This window comes from Brugia malayi (assembly GCF_000002995.4).
Source record: "Brugia malayi strain FR3 genome assembly, contig: Bm_v4_Chr3_scaffold_001, whole genome shotgun sequence".
Classification (NCBI taxonomy): domain Eukaryota; kingdom Metazoa; phylum Nematoda; class Chromadorea; order Rhabditida; family Onchocercidae; genus Brugia; species Brugia malayi.
In genome coordinates this window covers 5,510,467-5,533,084 of record NW_025062477.1, presented here as the reverse complement: position 1 = coordinate 5,533,084, position 22,618 = coordinate 5,510,467, and the positions used below count along the sequence as shown (strand labels likewise).

Genomic DNA, 22,618 nt, shown 5'->3' with positions numbered 1-22,618 from the left:
ACCTGAATTAGAATTTACGTGAAGATAAAGACATGAAAGGAGGAAATAATAGGAATGTGATTTAATTGAAAAATAATTTTTACGTGAAGATAAAAACGTGAAAGGAGGAAATAAATTTCACATAAAAATGAAACGGACGCAAATTCCTACCAGAAAATCATTCGGGAATGCCTCTTCAGTAGGGAACGGTTAGACGGTGAGATAGTTAGGTAATGAGAAAAGATAAAAGATTAGACGAGCGGAGAGAATAGTGACCCAGATTTAGAATAGTATTGTTTTTCTTCTTTCGTTAACTATTTCCTTTTTTTTTGCGCAGCAGGTAAACGTATAACACGTACGAGGAAATGTTGCGTGAAATATAAAATAATATTGAATCTGTCCACTGTTTACATTTTTTCAGCATTAAACAAAATATTTTGCAACATTTCATGATCAACAACAGTAATTTATCATTACCAGGTGATAATGTTAGCCGAACTAAGGCTGAAGAAAGACCGAGTACATGAAGAGGCGAAGTATGTTTTTCCCCTTCTCCCTCTCCTTCCCCCTTTTTCCCTCTCTATCCTTCTCTCTTTCTCCCTTTGTGTCTTCTATATCAATCTTATCATTTTCTTCCTCATACGTTTGTCATTTCATTCTTTCTATTTTTGTCAGCATTACTTATGACTTTTATTTCATTTGGAGAAATTATGTGATGAAACATTTCGTTTAAAAAAAATGTTTTTTTTTTTTTTTCTTTTTCAATAAGAAAAGAAATAGTCGTAAGATTGAATCACGAAAATTTTGTTTCATTAAGAAAATTCCATATTACAAGGCATACAGTTTATTTATTTTTTCTACAATAATGTTAGTTAATGGCAAATTTAACGGTTTTTACATATAAAATATGATAAATTTAGCTATATTCCTTAATTTTTTTTTTGGAAAAAGCAATATTCGTAATAAAGATTTTCCTTTGAATATTATCAATTATTTTTTTTCTCATCATCAAATTTTTGGAATTTCTAAAAAGGAAGTTTTTTTTTTTCAGGAGATTATTTGCTGATTGGAAGCCTGTAGTGAACAAAATGTTGGAGACTTATCTCACTCTTGATCCGGGCTTTTCGGATGCTCAAAATTATGCTTTATTTGATTCAAATCTTCCCATATATCTTTTAGGCGAGAAATTTACATCGAGAGGAGGTTAGCTAAGTTATTTATTTTCAGGGCTGCTATATTATGTAAATTCACTTTTGTATTAGGAAAAAGTGGAACTCTTTTCAAATTAAATCAATATTTGATCCTGTAAATTGCGATTGAGTTACATCGGTTTTGAAAAGCATTCATTTCTTTTTTGTTTTTATAACCTCATATGAAAAGCTTTACTGTGTTTATTTTGGTTTATTTTCTGGCTATAGATATGGCACGCGTAAAGGAATTTATGGCATCGTTGTTATGGTTTACATATCGTAAAAATTTTCAACCCATTGGTAAATTATTAATACTTCGGTTTGATGATACATGATTTTGTTGAAAACTGAATTAGGAAATACTACAATGATTAGGTAAATAACGCTTTTTATGACTGATTTAATAAATTTGGTATCTGCTGTTTTCTTTGCTTAGTGTGATTAATTGCTTACTTCATTTTTGCATGTCAGTGTTATGGTCTTCTTTCATGTTTGCGTATTTTTATTAAGTGTCCAAAACAGATTTGTTATAGGTGGTACTGGGCCAACAACTGATCAAGGTTGGGGATGTATGCTGAGATGTGGTCAAATGTTATTGGCTCGGGTGTTAATAGTGCGACATCTGGGTCGTAATTGGCTTTGGGACCGAGATGTCATGTTGACAGAATACAAACGTATTCTGCGTATGTTTCAGGATAAGAAAAACTGCCTTTTTTCAATACATCAGATAGGTAAAATTGAGCAATTTCTTTTGGTATTTTATTACGCTTTATCTGTTTATGCTTGTGGTTTTTAAAAAATGGTTGTTGTTGAATCAGAGACTACGTTGAGATTCAACTGAAATTTTGATTTCATATTTGAAAGTTGGCCTCTACATTCTATAAATTCTTCTGCGAATTTAAAGCCTGGGTTTTTTTTTTTTTTTTAAGTTTGGATTTGACCTAACATAAAAAGCATTATCAAAAAGTACCAATTGTTGCGTAAATCCGAATTTGGTGTAGTATTGCTTGAGAAGTAATATTGAGTTTTTAAAATTAGAGTTCTATTTTGGTGAATGTTTTGATAATTCGAAATAAGATTTGTCTATTTATAGCAAATATGGGAGTATCTGAAGGCAAAGAAATTGGAGAATGGTTTGGTCCGAACACGGCTGCTCAGGTTTTGAAAAAATTGGTCATATACGATCAATGGTCACGACTAACAGTACATGTAGCTCTTGACAATGTACTGATTACAAGTGATATACGCACTATGGCTTTTACTAGACCTCCTTACCGAAGGTCTGGGTAGTTGTTTTAGCTTTTGTGTATTTTTTTAGATAAATAATTCGACTCGATCCTTTAATTTTTTTTTATTGCATAAGATTTTTAAAGCATGCATTGCATACAAATTAAATGATTTGGACATAACTTTAGTGTCTTAAGAATTGTCGATATTAGTACTGTTTATCATTTACTTGACTGAAATTTTTATTGTAGATCTCGGCGTGAGACAGAAAGTGATTATAATGATAATCTCGGTACTATTGACCCTACTGGTAAATTCTTGTTTCATTCATATTGTTTATGCTAAAAAGGAAGATTTAAAAATATTTAAAACTTAAGCTTTCACAGAAGTGACTATAATTACTAATAGCTCAACATAAGTCTTATATGAAGATCTTACAGAAGCGGAAATATTACCGAAATCAACTCGATCTCCAACACGAAGTGAAACTTCGTCGATAAGCAGTTACAGTGGTGTCAGCGAAGAATGGCGACCATTGCTGATCATCATTCCACTTAGGCTTGGCTTAAATACAATAAACCGTTGTTACTTTCCTGCTATTCAGGTTTTCTTCTCTTATTCATTTAGTTTAATTCCGGAAATGAGGGAAATATGGCAGCGAATAATGCAAGAACCTTATAAGCACATTATATTTGCATTAAAATGCTCTTATTCATCGAATTTTTTTGGAAAAAAATGGTTGACTCATCTATGTTAGAAAATGAAATGTTCCAACTATAGGGATTTATACAAAGGAAAAATGTGACTTCAGTCTGAATACGGACGTTTTATGCAAACACTATGCATTAATTGAGATAGAGAAAACAAAAAAAAAAAAAAAAAAAAAAAACAATGATATAAAAGCTTGAATCCTAGTTTTTTCATTTTTTATTTTTTTTTTTTTTGCCAGGCATTTTTTGAATTGCCACAATGTGTTGGCATTATTGGCGGTCGACCCAATCATGCGCTTTACTTTTGTGGCATTGTGGATAACAATGTATGTTATAAGTATTGATACAGTTATTTGTTGTGAAATGAATGAATGTTTCTCTGAACAAAGTAATTATGAAGTAAATGAAACTACATTTCTCATCTTTAGTAGGAGCCTTTGAATCGAAGAATGAAGTAATAGTAAATTGACTTGAAGCTCATGCAATCTATGGTGTCATTCTCCAAGATTTCAAAATGTTATGATATCACTTTTAAAAAGGTGATGTTTTTAGTTGCTTTATCTCGACCCTCATTTCTGTCAGAATTTCGTGGATTTAGATGAAGCTACGACAACAAAAGATGAACGTGGTGATTATGTTGAGGTAAGATGCTTTGTAAAATTCGAGTCTTTTCAATTCATTGTTATGCATAACTCTTCAGATCATGATATCTCTTTTTTTTCCATTTTCAGTTCATTTTTTCATACATTTGCTTTCTTTCTTTTTTTGCAGATCAAAAATGATGAATTCAGAGACAGCACCTATCACTGTCCATTTATTCTGAGTACAAAGATCGACAAGGTGGATCCATCGCTGGCACTTGGCTTTTTTTGTCATACCGAAGATGATTACAGCGAGCTAGCAAACCGGCTACGGACAGTACTACTTTAAGTTAATCTATCCAAGAGAGTCAATCATTCTTGCAACATCTTTTAATGTTAACCTTGGATTCATCCCGTTCATTGATTTTTATCGCAATATATTATGTTTCAGCATTTGCTACCAGCTTCAACACCACCTTTGTTTGAAATGCTTGAAACAAGGCCGAAAAATTTTCCACCATTTATACCGTATGTTGGAGAAAATACAAAACTACGAGGTAAGTTAGTTAAATCAGCTGTTTCTTGCTGAAGTTATCTGGTAAATGATTTGAGGTTCAGAACATTTGTGACTAGTTTTAAACAATGATATAAGATGTGGCAGGAGAATCTATTGCCAAATACTAGATTACATAATGGAATAAGATAGTTTATTACTAATTTATGCTTTTTGCTATTATATATCATGCCAACTGCATGTATTGAACAAGAAATTACTTTGATATGGTAAAAGTTGCTTCACAGTGAGTTATTCTGTGGGTTACATTTCAGAGCATTGGGAATGCTTTTATATGCAACAGTGGACGGAGAGTTGTCATAGGATTATGTTAAAGAAAAAAAGTGTGTTAAATCTATCTCTTCAAGTTTGTTTTTCAGACTATATGGATCTCGGTGAAGTGAATGACAGTTATGATGAATTCGAACTGCTTGAATAGAAAGAGAGGAATAGGGCGAGAAGAGCTAATTGGAACTTTCTTTATAGTTTCTTCATAGTTAATTTTTTTATTACCATTTCTTACATCATTTCTTTAAGCAATCGATTTTGAGATTTCTGGGGAATTCTGCTTAAGTTCACTAAATGAAATTTTAAATCGAAAAAGAAGTTTGGAAATTCCAAGTGAAATCTCATGTATAGAAGTTTAGATTTCAGTTGTTAGGCTTACTTTTCTGTTTGTAATTTTGATCTTTATCTCATGCGCTTATATTTACTCTCGTGCTGCTTAGTACTGTACACACTAGTTTTTTAAAATTCTTTTCGTTCTTCTTTTCATTTATGTTTTCACTTTATGCATATACTTTCGCTTCTTATATCTTATAGTGGCTTAAGAACTATTGTTAGCCATTGATGCTAACATTTTATGTAGTTTGAAGTAGAGGACATTTGATTCGAGTTCCATGAAATAATCAGATAATATGACATCACTATGTTGCATAAGTTGAGTTATGTAGTTTTTCGAAGGTTTTTATTCTTGATTTTCATGAGATTTGAAATTTGCAGTGATGTTTTTCCGAACTTTAAATTCAATTTTCATTAACACTTAATCCTATTTACACAGAAGCTTGTAAGAGTTACACTGGACATATGTTAGCAAATTATTTTCTTTCTTCTATTCATATTTTTTTGTTATTAGTCTCTGTTTGTTTCCGGGCAATTAATTAACCAGATTAAACCCTGCGAATGTTCAAATAATTTTTCCAAATTGTATATTTCAGAATAATAAGTCCTCAATGGTTCGAGACAGAATTTAGCATGAGCTTTATTTTTGAATTTATTTGCCAAAGACATTAGCTAATATCACTTTTGTATCTCATTGTACAAACAAGAATTTCTACATTTCTGACAATTTGTTTTTTTTTTTTTTTTTTTTTTCTGCTGAAGACAAAGAAAAGTGAATACTTTATTGGGTAAATGCTATAATTCATATTTTTCTCAAATGCGCTGTAAAGATTAAGTAATACAGCCGGGAGATCAGAATCGAGACATTTTCAAGATTGTAAACCTGTAAAAGAGATATGTAATGCAAGTATCGTTATTTAGGAGTCACAATGCTTGAAAATAATCCATCCATTGTTTTCAATCTCTGTAACCTACCTAATATTCAAGCATCAAATTTACAAAGACTTTTATTATACCTCCTAGACGCTTGGGGTCACATCCGTGACTAATTCCTGAGGTTGGGGGACGCTACCAAACACACATTAGGTCTTAAGCCGAATTATTGCATACGGTGATCCGTTTGGCATATGAATTATTATAGCTAGCGCGGAAGACATGTTACATGGATGTGCGTGTTACTACACTGACGTCCGTCAGTGTATGACGTGAGCTTCACATTTATAACTAATATGTCACGTGTGTTGCAGTGTCTCGTCATAGCTATTTCGAAGTAGTGTTCATTTTTTTATAATGTTTTCCACGTGTTTTTTCACTTCAAGTATAAATCATCAATTTAAGACTGATGCTTTACTCTTCTATCCATCAGTATTATACTTTCTGATACCTTTCCTATCCGCTGTTCTATCCTTTCTATCATTTTTTTTTAATCGTATTGCGTAATTCACACGATGTGCCTTCCTTATTTTTTTTTTGAATTAGAATATTGACCCTAATCTTTGTGCTACTGATTCATTTCAGTGAGTAACAATTCATTGAAATACCGGAATGTATTCTACTGAATCTGAATTTTGCACCAAATCAAGGAATTTATAGTTTTAGCATCATGAATTCGTTTCCCTTTTTCCCTCACTCCATCTCTTCCTCAGTTTGCCGAACTACCCAAAATCTTTGGTGATGAAATTTATATTGTCTCACTCATGACTATAAATGAATGCTTATATTAGTTACTCTGCGGAAGAATTTTGAGCTCATTGAGGGAATTGGAGTCTTAAGACTTCTGTTACTTTAACTAGCAGTTTTGTTAGTTATATTGTTCAATAAAAGGCAAGAAGGATGAAAGAATTTCGATATTTTAAAACGAACTGAATTTAAAGAGAAGTTTTTCCATAATCCAATGACTTTTGAAAGAAAACAAATTTCTTTTTCCTCTATTTTAGAATTGCTCTGTTCTTTGGAAGCATTTTTTACTCACACATTTCCTAAAGTCATCCTAAAATATCACATGCACATATACTATTCGTTTGTGTTATTCTTAAAATCTTAGAATAATTTTACTGTTATTTGCCTTCATTTTCAGTGTTAATATCGTTTGTGATAGCAATAGGAAAGTGATAAGGAGTGGCTTACTGCTAATACTGGTATTGAATATTGGAATCACAATGATTTTTTAAATTTCTAATTAGAAAATGGTATGCTTATAACTAATTCAATACTTTTCTGCTTTAAAATTTTAATTCCTCATGGAATTCATTTTTTTCTGTTCGGGTTTGATGTTAGTGATGTAGGAGATCTTCAAAAGACTTCGATACATTCTTTTAAATATTAAATTTTAAGCTTTCTTAGTAATAACTGTACCAAATACTGCTGTAATAACTACCGGTGTTGCCAAAATATGCTTACAACGCATTGATAATTTTAACCACTTGACACTTACTGTTATCTCGGTTCTTTTGAAGGATTCTAGAAAAATGCACACCAAGTTACTTAGATTCTAGGGAAAAATCTGTTGATTTTTATAGAATGAATTTCATCACTAGTTTTTTTTTTTTTTTTTTTTTTTTTTGAATAGTTAACCAGAGTCGCTTTACTAAGCGGCAATGATGAATACATTCTTAGTGCAGCAATTTTTGGGAGAAAGTTGTCCGATGATCCTCCTGTCGATGATTTTGTGATGTTATTGTCTTTCTTCGCAAATGACTGATTAAGGGAGGACATCTGAGGTACAACTATGACTTCTTCACCAGTTACTGCTGCTCCTTCGAATTTGGACGATATCACTACATCACTTTTCTATCAGTTACGCGATAAAAACCGTGTAAGAATCAATCTTTTTTTTAAAACCTCTCTCTTTTACTTTGGTGAAATAACCTTTTAATTTGTTTTTTGATCACTGAATTTGCATTTGGGTTTTAACAATTTTTTGCCAGTTCGTGTTTTGAACACCTTACTGATTTTTGTACCTCATTTAGTTGTTTTGGTTTGATATTCATTAATAAGAAACCAGGTTTATGATTTCGATGTACTGCAATGCCCTAAATGTCCGGAACGACTGGAAGCTCTCGAACTTGACGTCTACCAAGAAAATGGTCAAACGTATCAAAGAATATGGTGGACTTGTCGAGGCATAAAAAATCAGGTCTGTTGGTTTTTTTTATTTTTGTTTGAAATGAAACACTGGAGATGTTGTTAGATGGCTTTAAAAAAGGAACAAACAATGACTAAGAAATTAAGTTTCTGGTTTTATTGTTAAAATTGGTTTTAGTTCCACACTTTAAAATTCCTAAATTTCTTATTTCTTTATCAGTATGCATTATCACACGTTGGTGAAGAAAAATGTAGTTTAAAGCGTTATTCAACTTCAGATTTGAATACAAATGATGTAAATTTTAGTCCAGTAGGAAGTTCTTGAAGCACATAAATTAAGCTGGTTGCATTCCATTCCTACTATATCACATGTGTGTTATTCATTTGTTTCTGTGGAAACTATCTTAAAAATATTTAAAACACTTCTGAATTTAACGGAAACGACTTATTTCAGAGCTGTTATTTTCCATTATGGGTGCCGAGGGAGGTTTTTTGGACAAGGAGAACAGAGGAGCAGATGAGAACGGGCTATATTCCTTTGCCAAATATTCACTTATTGCCACAACGTTTATGGTACCTCTATCCAAATGTTTTTCGGGATAAACTGAATCAGGGAGATATCGGTAGTGCCAAAAAGGTTCCTTTTTTTTTTTTCTTGCATTTGTAAATTGAGTCAAGTAAGAAACATGTTACTGTGCCTCATTTTCAGAATAATTCTGGTACAGTCACGCCATCTTCGGGTCATGCAACACGAGGCAGTTCAGTAAGACCTGAAAGTGTATTTGCGGAAAATGAGGAATGCAGTCGAGACTCGTTTCTTAGTGCACCTCTCCTCTCAGATGGAATAAATCCTGTTAGTAATTTTCTATTATTGTTTGCAAATCTTTTTTAATTATTCATCTGATGTTATTTTGTTTAAGAGTGTTCCAAATGAAACGGGAATTTGGGAATCTGATATTCCGATTCGACAGGTTCAAATAGATGAAGATATAGAAGAAAGCCTCGGATTGGTTGAGGACACCCACACGCCCTCTTCAAATGGTCAGCCTATTGCTCCAGATCAAAAATATTACAACTGGGAAAACTCGGGTAACGTGGAAGCAAAAGGCATGGTGTGCAACTCGAGGTTGTGCGAGATGAGCCTAATTCCAGAGTCCTGGGATTCTAGAGTTGTTACTATGGATTTTCCTTTGGATTCATTCACAGATTCTGTCGTTCATTTTTGTTCACAATCAGATTCAGCAGTCCTGCAACAACGAGAACAATTGGAAGGGAGAAATTCACAGGAGAGTTCAGATAAACAGGAGATACATTCAGATAATAGCACTGTTATTCTGGAAGTTTTGCGGTCAGCATCTCGAAATGACGTCGTGCATACTGATGAAGATTTAAAAAAAGTTCAGTGTAATTCTGAAATAGCGACAAAAATTACAAGAAAGCAAAAACAAAATGCTGGTTTCGAGGAAAGGTTTGATGAAGCAACTTTTGATGACACTGTATCAGCAACTAGCAGTTCTTCAGACCGGATATCGCTCGTGGCACCATGGGTGAAGACGGGAGTGCTAGAATCTGTAAATATTGCTCAAATATGGGAAGTTTTCCAAAAACAAAAGCAACAACGATCGGACTCGGAGGTTGTTGACGATGACTACGTGGTCGCCTCTTTAATGAAGGAATTAGTAGTTAGAGTAGCTCTGGAACTTAATTTCGTCACAAATGAAGCAGTGTCTACATCGCTGTGCATGGGACAAAAGCAACATCATTTGTTGAATATAATTTCCTTGGAGGAAGCAAAAAAAGACTTTGGTGATTTGACACTTGAAGAATTGTTGAAAGGTGTTAATAATTTAAAGTCATCTGCTGCAGCTCAGAATTATTTGAAGAATTGGTCTAAGACAAACATCCAGAAACAGCAGTCAATAATAAATGACCGTCTGCAACAAACTGTTGACACACATACATCTTATTTTGAAAAAAATAATTCAGAAACATTCCATAGAATTTCTAATGAAATGACTACGGGTTTGGAGACACAACCATCATTCCGGAAACGGCGGTCTGATAGTGCGGCTCGACCTACTTTGCCGAGGAATCTTCCGGCAGATCAGAAATGCATTGCCGATGTAGAAATGGCCTTAAAGCAGTCCCTAAAAAGTATTAAAGGTCCGGAAGAAACAAGTCTTGCTCCTCGAATATCCATTCTGTAAGTGTTCTTTAAATTTCAAGGGATAAAATATTTTGTTACCAAAGTAGGAAAGGTATAGAAATAATAGTATTAACAGTTGTTACTGGTCATATTTCTCACGAATGTCCTTCATATTTTTCCTAATTTGAACTAATAAGATTTTACATTGTCAAAGTTAAGTTACCACTTCCTCTACATATCTCAAGGATGAATCAATTATAATGTAAATCATATTATTTATGTATTGCATGCTGCAGAATTTCTATTTTATTTCTTGTTTCTTTATCATATTCTTTAAAACATAGGTATAACACTTTCCTTTTTTAAATGCACTGTATTGTTAGTGAATGCAATAATAGTACTTATAATTCTGTCCCGCCGTTACTGCAGATATAGCCGTTTTATTGTTTAAATTACATTTTTTCAGAAAAGGTTCTCCTTCAAAGTTTCATCCTGATATGATCTCAAATGAAATATTCGATTCACTGAATTGGCGTCGACCTGTGCATTTTGGCGGTCGTACAAATCTAGATGCTTTTGTAATTTTTATATTGCAGATGTTATCTCGGTGAAGTTGTAGTTTGAAAAAAAAATCGGCTCCAAATCTTCCGTTTTTCTATGCCTTCAGTTTTAGCAGTATTAGTTTTTTTTTTTTAAAAAAAAACAGTTGCTACTTTTTCTGTCAAATCCAGCCAAGAATATGCTTATGTAAACAGGTAACGGCGTACAACTTACGATACAATCGTGCCGAATATCTGGATGCTTTTGGATCCGAACTATGCAAACGCAAAATTATGAAATTTGTCCCATCAATACCAGTAAAGCAACAACGTCTTGTGCGACGTATGCAGCAGAGGTTGTCCGGCCGAGAAGATATGCTAGATTTGGAAATGCTCAAGAAGGCCATTGATCCGGATGCACTACGTGTTCAGATTGCTCATCGCCTTGGTATTAAAGATGTGAGTGTCGTTTTCTCTTTTTTCAATGTTCAAATAGGTATGTTTGGAGGTATACTCTCTTCTTTCGATGTTGCTGTTTTTTGTGATTTATAAATTCAATGAATCTCAATAAGTTAGTCGCGTGGTCTCGTATTTATTATGGTGATATTACATAATTACAGCTGGACAACATATTACCATGCTCAAAAGTAGGAAATAATCAAGATGATGAAATAAGTAATAAGATGCAGCATATTGCCTCTGCTCCACTTGTGTCACAAGGAATTTGTGAATCTGTTTCAATGGAATATATTCAATCGAGCGAAGGCGGTAAATTTGTCTTTATATCAGATTTTCTACTAAATTTCTCAAGTTCTTCTAGTTGCTCTATGTTTGGAATTTTATAATCTAATACTTGGACTTGATTTGACCTCTTTTATTGTATCCAGGCCAAATTCAGCATCTCAACAGTCAGTTTAAAAGTCTTGTATTTCCATCAAAATCCTAACTTTATAATGGGTAAAACGAATGACAATCATTTAGATTAAATAAATGAAAATTAGAATGCGGCTGAAAAATTTCGGAAAGGTTTAAAGGCAGTTAATATTTTCTATAGTTTGTAGGTGAGCAGGCATCAATATCAAATCAATCGGAAAGTTTACATTCATTTCCTGTATCTGAGTATGAAAGTAATATTAAAACCGGAAAAAAACGTGAACCAAAAGCGCCATTTATTCCATCATTCAATGATCCAGAAGTTGATGCACTAGTACATCGAAAATTTAAAAATTATGTACATGAAGAAAACTCAACCGATGTTGTTCTTCAGCAATCTTCAATGCAGCAGTCGCATATGCCTGAAGTAAGTTGTAGCTTTTTTAATATTTTGGTGAAGATTTGTATGCATAAAAACATTTTGATATTTTGGAATATCAAATTTTTATTAGAAGTTACAATACTGTTACAAAAGTGTGGTCTGCCAATTGAATGTTTTTTGATAAATAATGAATTTGAAAAATCTAGCTAGTCTCATACCTTTTATTTAGTTAATTGCGATAAATACCGAAGAGGAGGAAAAGAATCTGACTTTTTTTTTCTTTTTTGATGCACTCTTACCGACGATTAGGAGCTATTGCTATGAAGTACGCAGTTTAGATGCGGTGCGATTTTTGTTTTTCAGCATTTGGAAGCATCAACATCACGTATCGAATATGTCGATTTTGAAAGTGCATTTGAGGAATACGAAAATGATGAAATGCAACAATTGGATTCATTTTTTGATACCAGTTTCAATGGTCATTCATTATGAAGCTATCATCTGCAAATATCTGTTTCTCCAAGTATTATATTATTTTCATCCTTTATGTAAGGAATTAGTAAGTCTGGTCTCTGAATTCTCCCTTTTGAAGCTTCTAATATATTGAAAACCGAGTAGTAAGAAGTAATTCTGGAGGAGTGTTTATTATTGTAACTGTTCAAAAAGAACAATTGAGAGGTATAGAGGAAGAAAGTTGCTTATGTAGGCTGAAAATATTATCCAGGGAATAAGAATTACTCAGGATTGTTTCTTGTTATCAGACGGGAATCTTTTTCCTGCATTGAATGACCATACAGTTTCTTTGTGTACAGTTTTGTAATAATTTGCCATCTATTCGATGTGATATTACTTTTCGTTTTTTTCCTTGTATTATCTAATATTTTCGAAATAAATTAAATTTCATTAGTTTTATATGTGTATGCATGGATATCCACAATACTTTGCGGCAAATAGTTAAAAAATAATAAGCATGAAAAGAGACGATGAGAAAAAAGTAGAGCAAGTAGAGAGAAAGCGATAATGAATGAGTTTCTGGTGATGATTGATAAATGAGGGTAGTAGTATTGCGCTTATTACGACTGGTTATGAAGGCTTGGTGTGACTGAAGAGTTTTCCCTCCAGTAATTACGGGCTATAGTCATTTATGATGTCCAATTCTGGTTTCTTGTTCTAGGATATTTGGAAACTGTTGTTTCAGCCGATGTCTGCAAAATATTGAACTTTTGGGTAGTAGCTCATTGAATTTTTTGATAAGTATAAAGATTGCTAAGGTTATCATTGCAGACTACTTGTCGAGAATGGCTGATTTTAGTACTGTGGACATTTCTCAAATTACGTCAACTTCTGGAAGAGATTTTTCATCCAATGGATCAAGTGACTTCAACTCAGAATTTTTAATAAGTAAGAAGAAAGAAGTAAAATGGAGTGAATGCCGAGATTTGGTCGAAGTTCCGGGTGAACCAGAATGGCAATTACGATGTATGTGCTTTTCATAGTGATGGTTCTATTGAGATATTAATGGTCAGAAATTTTCCGTTAGTGCGTATTTTAACTGCGAATTGTCCTTATTAATGAAACTGTAAATAAATTGATAAATTCGTATTTTAATGAATGGATTGCTTAAATTTTGGCTAATTCTACTCTTCTATTCAATCAAAAACATTGCAAAACTTCTATTTCATATAATGTTGCAAATTTATTAGATATGGCTGAAGCTTTTCCACAGTATTGCTGGAAATATGTCGAACCACAAGTGATTGCTTACTATTACTACAACATTGCTACAACTGCTAATGCACCTGCAATGCTTCCATCTGCTACACTTCCCGTTTTCTATGCACATTTACCGAATTCATTTTCACCCTATGATTTCAGCATTCAAGTATGTCAATTCGCTCTTTCATGTATCTAGATCTGATAAAAATTTAGTTGATTTTGCACCATTTTTTTCAATATTGTTTTCGAATTTTTCTAAACAATCAAAAATTTTGCGATATATGTTTATTGGATATCAACGTTAACCTAGCTAGAAAATGAATTAATTTTAGCAATTTATATTTTAAGGCTCATTTAAGGTAATCGTTTGAGCATATCATTACAAAAAAATGGAAAACATACTGTGGTAATAAATGTAGAAATTTCATTGCAGCTGAAGTCATTAGATCGAGTCCGCGAGCAATTATATCGTCAAATTCAGACTGTATACAGTGCAGAGAACGAATTTGATGTTTCAAGTGATCAGGCATGATCTTTTTCCCGAAAATTTAGGTTGCTAATAAAGTGCATATGAAAATGTTGATAATGATGTAGGTAAAAGTTCGAGAGATTATTACAATTTCAATTTATTTTTAAATGTGTATTGGTGCACCGTGTGCAGTGTTGATCGATGACTGGAAATGGTTACGGGCAAGGATCTTGAAATTTAGTAAAGGAAATGATGTAATAGTAGATCTTGTGGATATTGGTAACGACAATATTGTCAACATAGAGAATATTCGGCCTCTTCTAAAGGTTTTTGGACGTTTGCCTCCGCTTGCTTTGCGTTGTCGTATGAAAGGTGTGATTTTAGAAATTAGCTAGCTATACTGAAGTAGATTAGATTCGATGCTTTAAACGGAAACTTCAGCAAAATTGAGTATCAATTCTTAATATCTAATATTGCGAGGTTTTTTTTTTTTTCATGTTAAAGATTAACCTAATTTGCATGTAATTATGCCAATAGAGAATAGAAGCTAATGAATAGCATACCTAAGCGTACAAATTATGGCAAGAAAGAATAATTTTTGTATTTTTATTGAAAAAATATGAATGAGGATGCAACTATTTCAACAGACGTCGACATGAACGATCTAACAATGGAAAAAGTGAATGCATTTCAAAATTTAATTAAATCTTGTGGTGATGTTGTTCGAGTAGAACTCGCTGATGTATCCTCCATACCATTTCTCGTCAATTTATACCATCCAACGGTACATGACAAAAATCTTGGTAAACCATTTTATCGTTGTAAAGAGCATGCCAAACATAAAGCAGCACGAGAGAGGCGATGGAAGCAAAAATTGGCTCGAATGGTATGTACCGTTTATTATTATTATTTGATATGATATTTATTTTGTATGTTTCTAAAAAATTTCTAATTGCACTTCTAAAAAATCTACGATGTCAAAAATTCTGCAAATGAAGTTTTTAATGATTCGGTCGTATAAACACAGCTGTACTGATTGCCATTTGATGACGAATTCATTTGAGATGCTATGCTTCGTTTTTATTTTAATTTACTATAAATTTATTCGGAGCACTCAAATGTTTTCTTTTTTACTTAATAGTAAGTATGTATAACTAGTATTAGTGAAGTTAAACTTTTGCATCTCTTAGAAACTACCAACTTTTTTTCTTACTTGTGCATTGTTTATCCTATTATTTGTCTTCTTTACTTATTGTAAATCAATAAGCTTTGGCAAAACTTTGGCGACATGTTACGGCAACCAAAAAAATGGAGTTAGAAATTTAAAAATTTAATTGTAGAACAATGATTTTTCAAATGATTGTACAAGTGAGGAAGGTTCCGAAGGTGAATGCTTACAACCTACACATGTGTTGCATTTGGAAAGGTAGTTTCATTACATCATTAAGAGAATAATGGTAACAAATTTCAATTGAAATAATTTTGATACATAGGCATGAAAGAAATTGAAATGTTATTAAGAAAGAATGAATTGAAATGGAAGAAATTGAAATTTTAAGAAAGAATGAATTAAAATGACCGAGAAAAAGTAATAACTTATCAAATTTCTAGATTACAAAAGCCTATCGATGATGAACCACTTTATATTGCTCATATCGAAAATAGTCGTTTCATTTATTTACATAGCAAATATCACAAAGATACAATCGAGAAATTGGAAAAACAATTGTTGAATAAGGTTTTATTTAAGTATCTTTAGTTCTTATTTTTTATTTACTTGCTCAAGTTCAAAAAATTTTTTAAACTATTCTATTATTCAACTGTCACATCCCGCTAAAATTATATCTTAATAATTTCCTGAACTTTTAAGTAGATTTAGTTGGTGTTATTCAACAAATTCTCTGTAACTGATAGAATTTTTTCATTCTAATGAATTGATTGAATTTTGAATTATTCAATATTGTTTCTTTAATTAATTAAATTTCTTTAGTCTATTACATGGGTTCCTTTAGGAAACATATTCTGTTTGTGCCGTTTTCTTCTTTGTCTTTTTTTTTTCTTTCCCTTTATCTTGCTTGTCCATTAGTATGTAATCAAACTTTCGTTTCAGTGGTCTGAGCTAAAAATTGTTCCTCAAAAATACTTGATGCCGGCATTAGCTTGTGCTTATTCGGACATTTCCAATTGCAATCCCTGTAGAGTCATAGTGGCAGAAGTTGGAGATCAAACATTGTGGCTACGTAGCGCCGATCATGGATGGAAGAAGAATTTGTCGAAATTGGATTGCCTGTCTGGTAGTTTACGTTTTCTTACAAAAGAATTCTCAGAAACACCACTTGTAAGTTAAACGTTTTGTTATTGAATCTCACACATTTAATAAAATATCCGCCAGTCTTTTGATAAATCAGCAAAATTAATCTTTATCATCAATGTGCTGGTTGAACTAGTCTCAATAAGCTTATCACATTTTACTTGAGCTTATATAGTTTCGTTGAGGTTACTAAGGAATGTAAACAATTAATACAACAACCTTAAGAAGTTTACAGTTCATAACTTAGTGAATGTCTATTTAAATAAATATCTCCAACATTTTAACTTCTGACTGAAAATTTAGCTTCCATAATTTCGTCAGCTCTATGAGTGATATAGATTCGATGTGGAAAATTCACTGGGCAACTTTGAGTTAGTAGCGTTGGCGCAGTGATAAGTGGTCCCATATCACACGGAAACCCGTAGAGTTCCAATCTGGCCTCGATTCTTGGCGCTCTGATGTCATTAATTCATCAGGAGTGTATGCATAATCAGAGGTAGAGTAGGTTGTGCCAATTGGCGCAGCAGTCGAATCACCTTCGGTGTCAGACATTACCCTTAGTGTTTGATATTATCCTCTGGATTCGAAACACTGAAGTCAGACCAATGGATTTAGCAAGTGATGGGACGTTTGCATTGTTGTTGACAATTTAATAATTAAACGTTTAATATCATTCTTGAGTAGTAGGTACATTTTGAACTTGTTCGAAGACTCGATACACAGGATGAAAAATCGATTGCTTTCTGCTTCAAACTTGTCATCCCTAACCTGTTTTAGATGTATCTCTGTTGCCTGCCAACCTCCACACAGTATTATCCACATCGATCCGAAACGAATATTCTACGCAGTATTTTACCAACCGGTATGCTTGTGAATATTCGTCGCCTTTCCTGTAAGCGATCTTTACCGTATAAAACGAACATTTTTTTCGAGAATAACGAATCAGTTACCGACGTCCTCGAACGGTTGTGAGTTTTATTCGCGCTAGACTTTCATAATTAAATAATTTTGACCATTTTCTAGTTTTCTTTAAAAATTTTTTATTTTTCAGTTTTTTAAATGCAGATTTCTTGGGTTTATCGTTGCAGTTTTGTCAGAATTCTGAATGTACAAATTGTTTTAAGAAAAGCCGAAAAACGAGTAATACATCCATGCTTCGACTTACTACCATACAAACCATCGCCATATAGTGAACTTTGCAAGCTTGACTGCGATTATCAGGAAGATCTCGAAATTTTCTTGCCATTTGCAAGAGGTCATCTGGAGTACGCCAACTTGTAGAAATTTAATAAGATCAGACACCCAATGCAGTCTTTTAACAAGTATCTTTATATTTTCTGTGAACTATGACTGCCTGCTACACATTATTGTTATTCAGATTCACTATTTTCTTTCAAATATGCTCATGGGTGAATTACTGCAAAGCAAGCGATTATTATTAAAATATACAGCAGAGAGGAAGAACTTAACCGGAACTTCATCCGGAATGAGGAAGGAAAGCCTTTCACCGATCCCTAGTTCTTTGGATTTTCTGGAATTTAATAATTTTTCAGTTACATGGATTAAGTTCAGTTTGGGATGTCATTCTAATTCAACAGAAATTTTTTCGCATTAAAACGAAGAGTTGATATGATAAGAAAACCGTGATTTACACTGACAAAGACTCATATACAACGTGAGGAGGTATATTCCATCGTTTATAATTTTTCGGTGAAACCCTTGTCCTTCTATTAACATCGCGGTTAGCAGCAATAATCGGACAAATAAATATGGCTTAGGTAAAATAATAAAGAAAAGACGAAATACAGATGATATACGCATAAGAACAATGTACCATTGTAATATCCCATAGCTCACCAAAATCACCACTGATATTTTAAGATTTTTGCGGCAGCAATGATAATTTCGAAGCGAAATCATTTCGAACAACCAACAAGCTATAGCAGTAAAATTTGTAATTTAATACTTCTCGGAGCTTTAAATCAAAATTATGATGACTGTTGTTGACTTGAATGTAGTTCTGGAGTCACTGATGTTTGTTCTCCATTTGATTTTGCTGCTGATGACGTTGCCGAATTGTTTACCTGTTCTAGCATTCTTTGTAATTGTGCTTGCGGATCAATCGTTGCACGATTCGTCTGCGCAGCCTGCAAAAGCATTGCAGCTTCTTTATGATTAACCTTAATAATATGAGAAAGAAAATAATTCAGTCAAAAGAAACTTGCATTAATCAAAGAGAAAAAAAAAAACTGACCTGACCCTCTTTGGTTCTAAGAAGATTGTTGAAAAAAGAAACTAGCGGAGAATTGCCATCTGCTCCTTCACTTGTCTGCTTCGGCGGCGGTGCAGTTCGTTTCGGTGACGCTATTTCAACACTTGCAAGTTTGTGTAAGAATGCTTGCTCTTCTTCTGCCTCCATTATTTGGTCCCGCATTGATTGTCTTTCACGCACCATCTATAATAGATAAAAAAAAGATCAACTTTTTTATTTTCTAAATCTTTTTTTTAAAACGATTTGAAAATGAACTGAAATATGGACATAAGATTTGCCATCAATTTCAATCGGCAATAGATCTCATTACGGATAACACATAAATTTCATTTAGTTTAATTCCAAACTACCAAATGTGTGTGCATTTTATGCTTCATTATTTGCTTTGCTAATATAATATCAGTAGAAATTAACCGCTAATGGATGGTCCACATCTGGAATCGCTTCTTTAATTATATCCAGTTTTTTCTCATTATCCCAACCTGCCGGCACAAATACTGAATCCTTGTCAACAACTTGAGCAGGTGTTGTGAATGGCATACCACACACTCGATGAACAACATATTTGTATAGCAAAGCTGTATTTTTTTCTTCTTTCGCTGATGTGTAAACCTGAAACATGTTTTTCATATAAGCCACATAATTGAATGAAAAAAGAAAAACTTTTGTATACAACGTAAAAGAAACACTAATGATAAAAAAAATATACAATGTCCTACCAAAGCAGCTCCATGTGCCATGCAAAATTTGCGAACATGATACTGTAAGCGATCGAGCTGTTCATCAGACATTTCATTATGTGCTAAATCACTCTTCGTTAGCACAACTACTAATGCAGCACCTGTATTTCGAGTTAAGATATTTTGTTCCAACGGTAACAATACCTGAAATAAATGTATTGAATCATTTTCTTTTTAAGCAGATAAAAGATAGTTAAGCAAAGCAGGAAAGTACAGTGTAAGAGATCATCCAACTACTGAATTAAGTATTTGAATGAAAGAATTTTACGAATAATACCACAAAATGCGAACGTACATGTTCTGTTTCCATGGATGGTATTTTATCGCTTTGCATCGAGCTATCCAATGGTTCAACATACTCCTGCCAAAATAACTCTTCTGAAAAAAATCCGACCGATGAAATAAGTGTATTTCGGCCTTCTTCCATCTCTAAGAATTTAAAGTTGTACATAGTATTAGACAGAATTAATTTAAGTGTATAGGTATAAAAGAGTTATAAAAGGTTTTTAGAGTTATATAAAAATCAAATTTTATAAAACAACTCACGCGATTTACGAGCATCTATAACGGTAGCTTTATCAAATATATTTTCGATCTGATCACTTATCACTTTTACCCATTTATTCAGTGATGGCAATACTGCCCCAGGTTCTTGCATCGACGCACATAATATCACAATGCTTTTGCTTAATGGTGCGGTTAAAGCAAATTTTACCAAAGGTGCAAACGCTACATCACCATCCAAAACCCATACTGGAAGTGTTACGCTTTCACCAGGTGCAACGCCGGCACCTAAAACTGTAATGTTTAAATAGTTGAAACATACAAGTTTCGATATTATTAACATAGATACGAAAAACCTTGCATAGAAAACTTACTTGAAGCTTTCCGCAATAATTTCTACGATTCTACCTTTTTTGGAACTTAGCTATCACAAGCGTTTTCTTGAATATATTTCAAACATTTATAATTGCCTAAAGTCATTTCTACTTACAGTCAATAGTCTTAGCAGATCTAATTAGAGATTTCGATCAAATAAAATGGTTGAATTAAATTTGATATATGTACCTGCTGAAGCCAACTGATACGCATAGCTTACATCCCTATAATCCGTGTGTACATTTAAGAAATGGTATTCTAGAGCAGAACCACGACCAGATGTTTCTCGTTTCTCAAGTCTATTCAATAACCAACTTTTGCCACTCTGCCTATTTCCTGCAAAGTAACAAAAGATAATTACTTGATAAACAGGCTTCTCCATTTTGTTGATAAATACCGCTGGAATATATTATCCAGTCATCTACAACAACATTCCATATTTTCCAGCTGAAGTTTCACTTCATGCTTCTTTATTTTTCTTAAATTTTCTTGATGATAATTCCTGCAACTGCGATAAATGCTTACTGAGTTACTATGAAAATAAGGCTTAATTTATTAAAATAAAAGTGACAAGAATTACAAGGATTTCTTATTGGAAAAACAAGCAATTTGACTCTTTAAATTTGACAGGTTATACAATTCTTTGTAGCGTTACCTAGGAAGAGAATTGTTCCTGGTGCACTGTTGCTCATACCATTAGCGCTTACCTCAGATAATATTTGAGTCCTGCAATCAATTTCAGTTTGGAAATCCCAACAAATCTGCTAATTTCTTTACAATTTCAGGCATACTTACTTTTTTAATGTGTACCAGCTAGCAACTTCCAACAAGAAAAACTCGCCCCTCAACTATATGATAGATATTAAACTTAATGCTTCTCTCCTTTCCCCTTCATCTCCTGCTCTCCTTCTCAACATTACTCGCCGAAAAATATCAATCTTCATAAAACAAAAACAAGGACTAACCAAATCCTTTCATCATCATTTCCACTTGTATTTACAGTCGCATTACCCGCCACCTGAAGCGACAAATTTAATGAACCAGTTGGAGGCATTCCGAACGATTGAGCAGACAAACCTGTAACCAAGGCATTAAGTGTGCTTACATTTTTTTTTTTTCTTAACTCCAAATAGAATTTCGAACATTTCCGATAAGAAATAGCCAGACGAATGAACTAGAATATATGAAAGATACGATATTGTTCATATACATAATACAACCCTTTCAATCATTACAATTTAATCTTTTACAAACATTAAAAATAAAACAAATTGGTAATAATATTGATAATATTAATATATTTCTTTAAATAACAATAATAATGATAATAATAATACCAACAATGATAAAAATAATAACAATAATAATAGTATCATAACTACTACTAGTAATAATAATAATTGAACTGATTGCTAAGTAATATTACACACTAATAATACTACTTATCAATAATATTAATAACACAATAACGATAACAATGTCGACGTCGATGATAACGATAGCATTAATGATAACAACACTGGACGCTACGAAATTACTTATGTCCCAAGCGAATTTAGCATCACTTAATTTGAGGGAATGAATTAATTCTTTATTCATCGCTATAATATTTTATAATTAAATTACTTACATACACTATTGAAGGAACTAACAAAGTACATTAATTACCATCCTCTAAGACATTCATAAAAAATCATTTCCGGGTTATTGAAAAATAACATAGAATTTCCGGAAAGATTTCTCAATATTGGAAAGGAATAATTGTTAAGTAATCAGTTAATTAATAATTGAACGATAAAAAAAGTATGACGAATGGTATATAAAAATGAATCTTTAATAAAAATTGCAGAAATAAATTGCATTCCTTTTTTTTTTTCCGATTAGATTCAAATATTTAAATTATTAATTTATAATTTTTATAGCAATTAAGTATTGATTTCTGCATAAATTTAAAATGTTTTAATTAATCAGTTAATGAATGAATTTGAATTATTAATTGAATTTAAATAATTAGATGAATATATCCAATTCTTCTCATCTATTTGTTTTTTTCTCTTTCCTTTTTGCTTCCTTATGCTTTTTCTATACCCATTCAATGCATTCATCCCACAAATTTCCTTTCCTCTTTTTCAATTGTATAAGAGAGAGAGGGGGGAGAGAAAGGGAAAGGGGAAAAGAAAGAGAGAAAAAGGAGGGAAAGAGGGAGGAAAGTAGAAACATTCATCCCGCATAAACTATTTTGTTGTTTCGTTGACCAAACAACAAGCACAAGAGAGAGACAAATATGAGAGATGGTTGTCCCTTCTATTCATTTCCCTTTCACCTTTGCTTGTTTTGATACTTTTA

General features: G+C 32.7%; 5 protein-coding genes across 6 annotated transcripts; 3 read left to right on the top strand and 2 right to left on the bottom strand.

The window, feature by feature from the left end:
• Positions 1–465: 465 nt before the first annotated feature.
• Bma-atg-4.1 (Peptidase family C54 containing protein) lies at positions 466–4,679 on the top strand (the record flags this gene model as incomplete). Its single annotated transcript, XM_043080073.1, has 12 exons — positions 466–515; positions 1,031–1,182; positions 1,398–1,469; positions 1,703–1,900; positions 2,263–2,449; positions 2,648–2,706; positions 2,837–3,000; positions 3,346–3,432; positions 3,659–3,748; positions 3,878–4,024; positions 4,139–4,244; positions 4,621–4,679. 12 exons carry the CDS (start codon positions 466–468, stop codon positions 4,677–4,679), a joined length of 1,371 nt encoding a protein of 456 aa, XP_042936007.1.
• Positions 4,680–7,589: 2,910 nt separating this feature from the next.
• Bm7056 (Uncharacterized protein) lies at positions 7,590–12,377 on the top strand (the record flags this gene model as incomplete). The annotated part of the gene is made up of 10 exons (XM_043080072.1): positions 7,590–7,676; positions 7,866–7,997; positions 8,400–8,582; positions 8,655–8,798; positions 8,866–10,148; positions 10,558–10,669; positions 10,847–11,089; positions 11,251–11,398; positions 11,692–11,930; positions 12,249–12,377. The coding sequence occupies 10 exons, from the start codon at positions 7,590–7,592 to the stop codon at positions 12,375–12,377; spliced, it is 2,700 nt and encodes an 899-aa protein (XP_042936006.1).
• An 806-nt stretch (positions 12,378–13,183) lies between these two features.
• On the top strand, positions 13,184–17,662 carry Bm6465 (protein F32E10.5, putative; the record flags this gene model as incomplete). Of its 2 annotated transcripts, XM_043080070.1 has the most annotated exons (10): positions 13,184–13,364; positions 13,589–13,767; positions 14,035–14,119; positions 14,263–14,442; positions 14,718–14,956; positions 15,411–15,496; positions 15,682–15,808; positions 16,181–16,408; positions 17,159–17,349; positions 17,506–17,662. In XM_043080070.1, the coding sequence occupies 10 exons, from the start codon at positions 13,184–13,186 to the stop codon at positions 17,660–17,662; spliced, it is 1,653 nt and encodes a 550-aa protein (XP_042936004.1). The 2 variants fall into 2 exon arrangements, with proteins under 2 accessions (XP_042936004.1, XP_001892262.1); XM_001892227.2 differs by lacking the exons at positions 13,184–13,364; positions 13,589–13,767; positions 14,035–14,119 and having other exon boundaries at positions 14,238–14,442.
• Bm1203 (Uncharacterized protein) lies at positions 16,754–16,933 on the bottom strand (the record flags this gene model as incomplete). The annotated part of the gene is made up of 1 exon (XM_043080071.1): positions 16,754–16,933. One exon carries the CDS (start codon positions 16,931–16,933, stop codon positions 16,754–16,756), a length of 180 nt encoding a protein of 59 aa, XP_042936005.1.
• Positions 17,663–18,369: 707 nt separating the features above from the next.
• Positions 18,370–21,326, bottom strand: Bma-dli-1 (dynein light intermediate chain, putative; the record flags this gene model as incomplete). The annotated part of the gene is made up of 9 exons (XM_043080069.1): positions 18,370–18,528; positions 18,636–18,836; positions 19,068–19,265; positions 19,373–19,537; positions 19,689–19,771; positions 19,940–20,185; positions 20,462–20,608; positions 20,928–20,998; positions 21,238–21,326. 9 exons carry the CDS (start codon positions 21,324–21,326, stop codon positions 18,370–18,372), a joined length of 1,359 nt encoding a protein of 452 aa, XP_042936003.1.
• Positions 21,327–22,618: the final 1,292 nt, after the last annotated feature.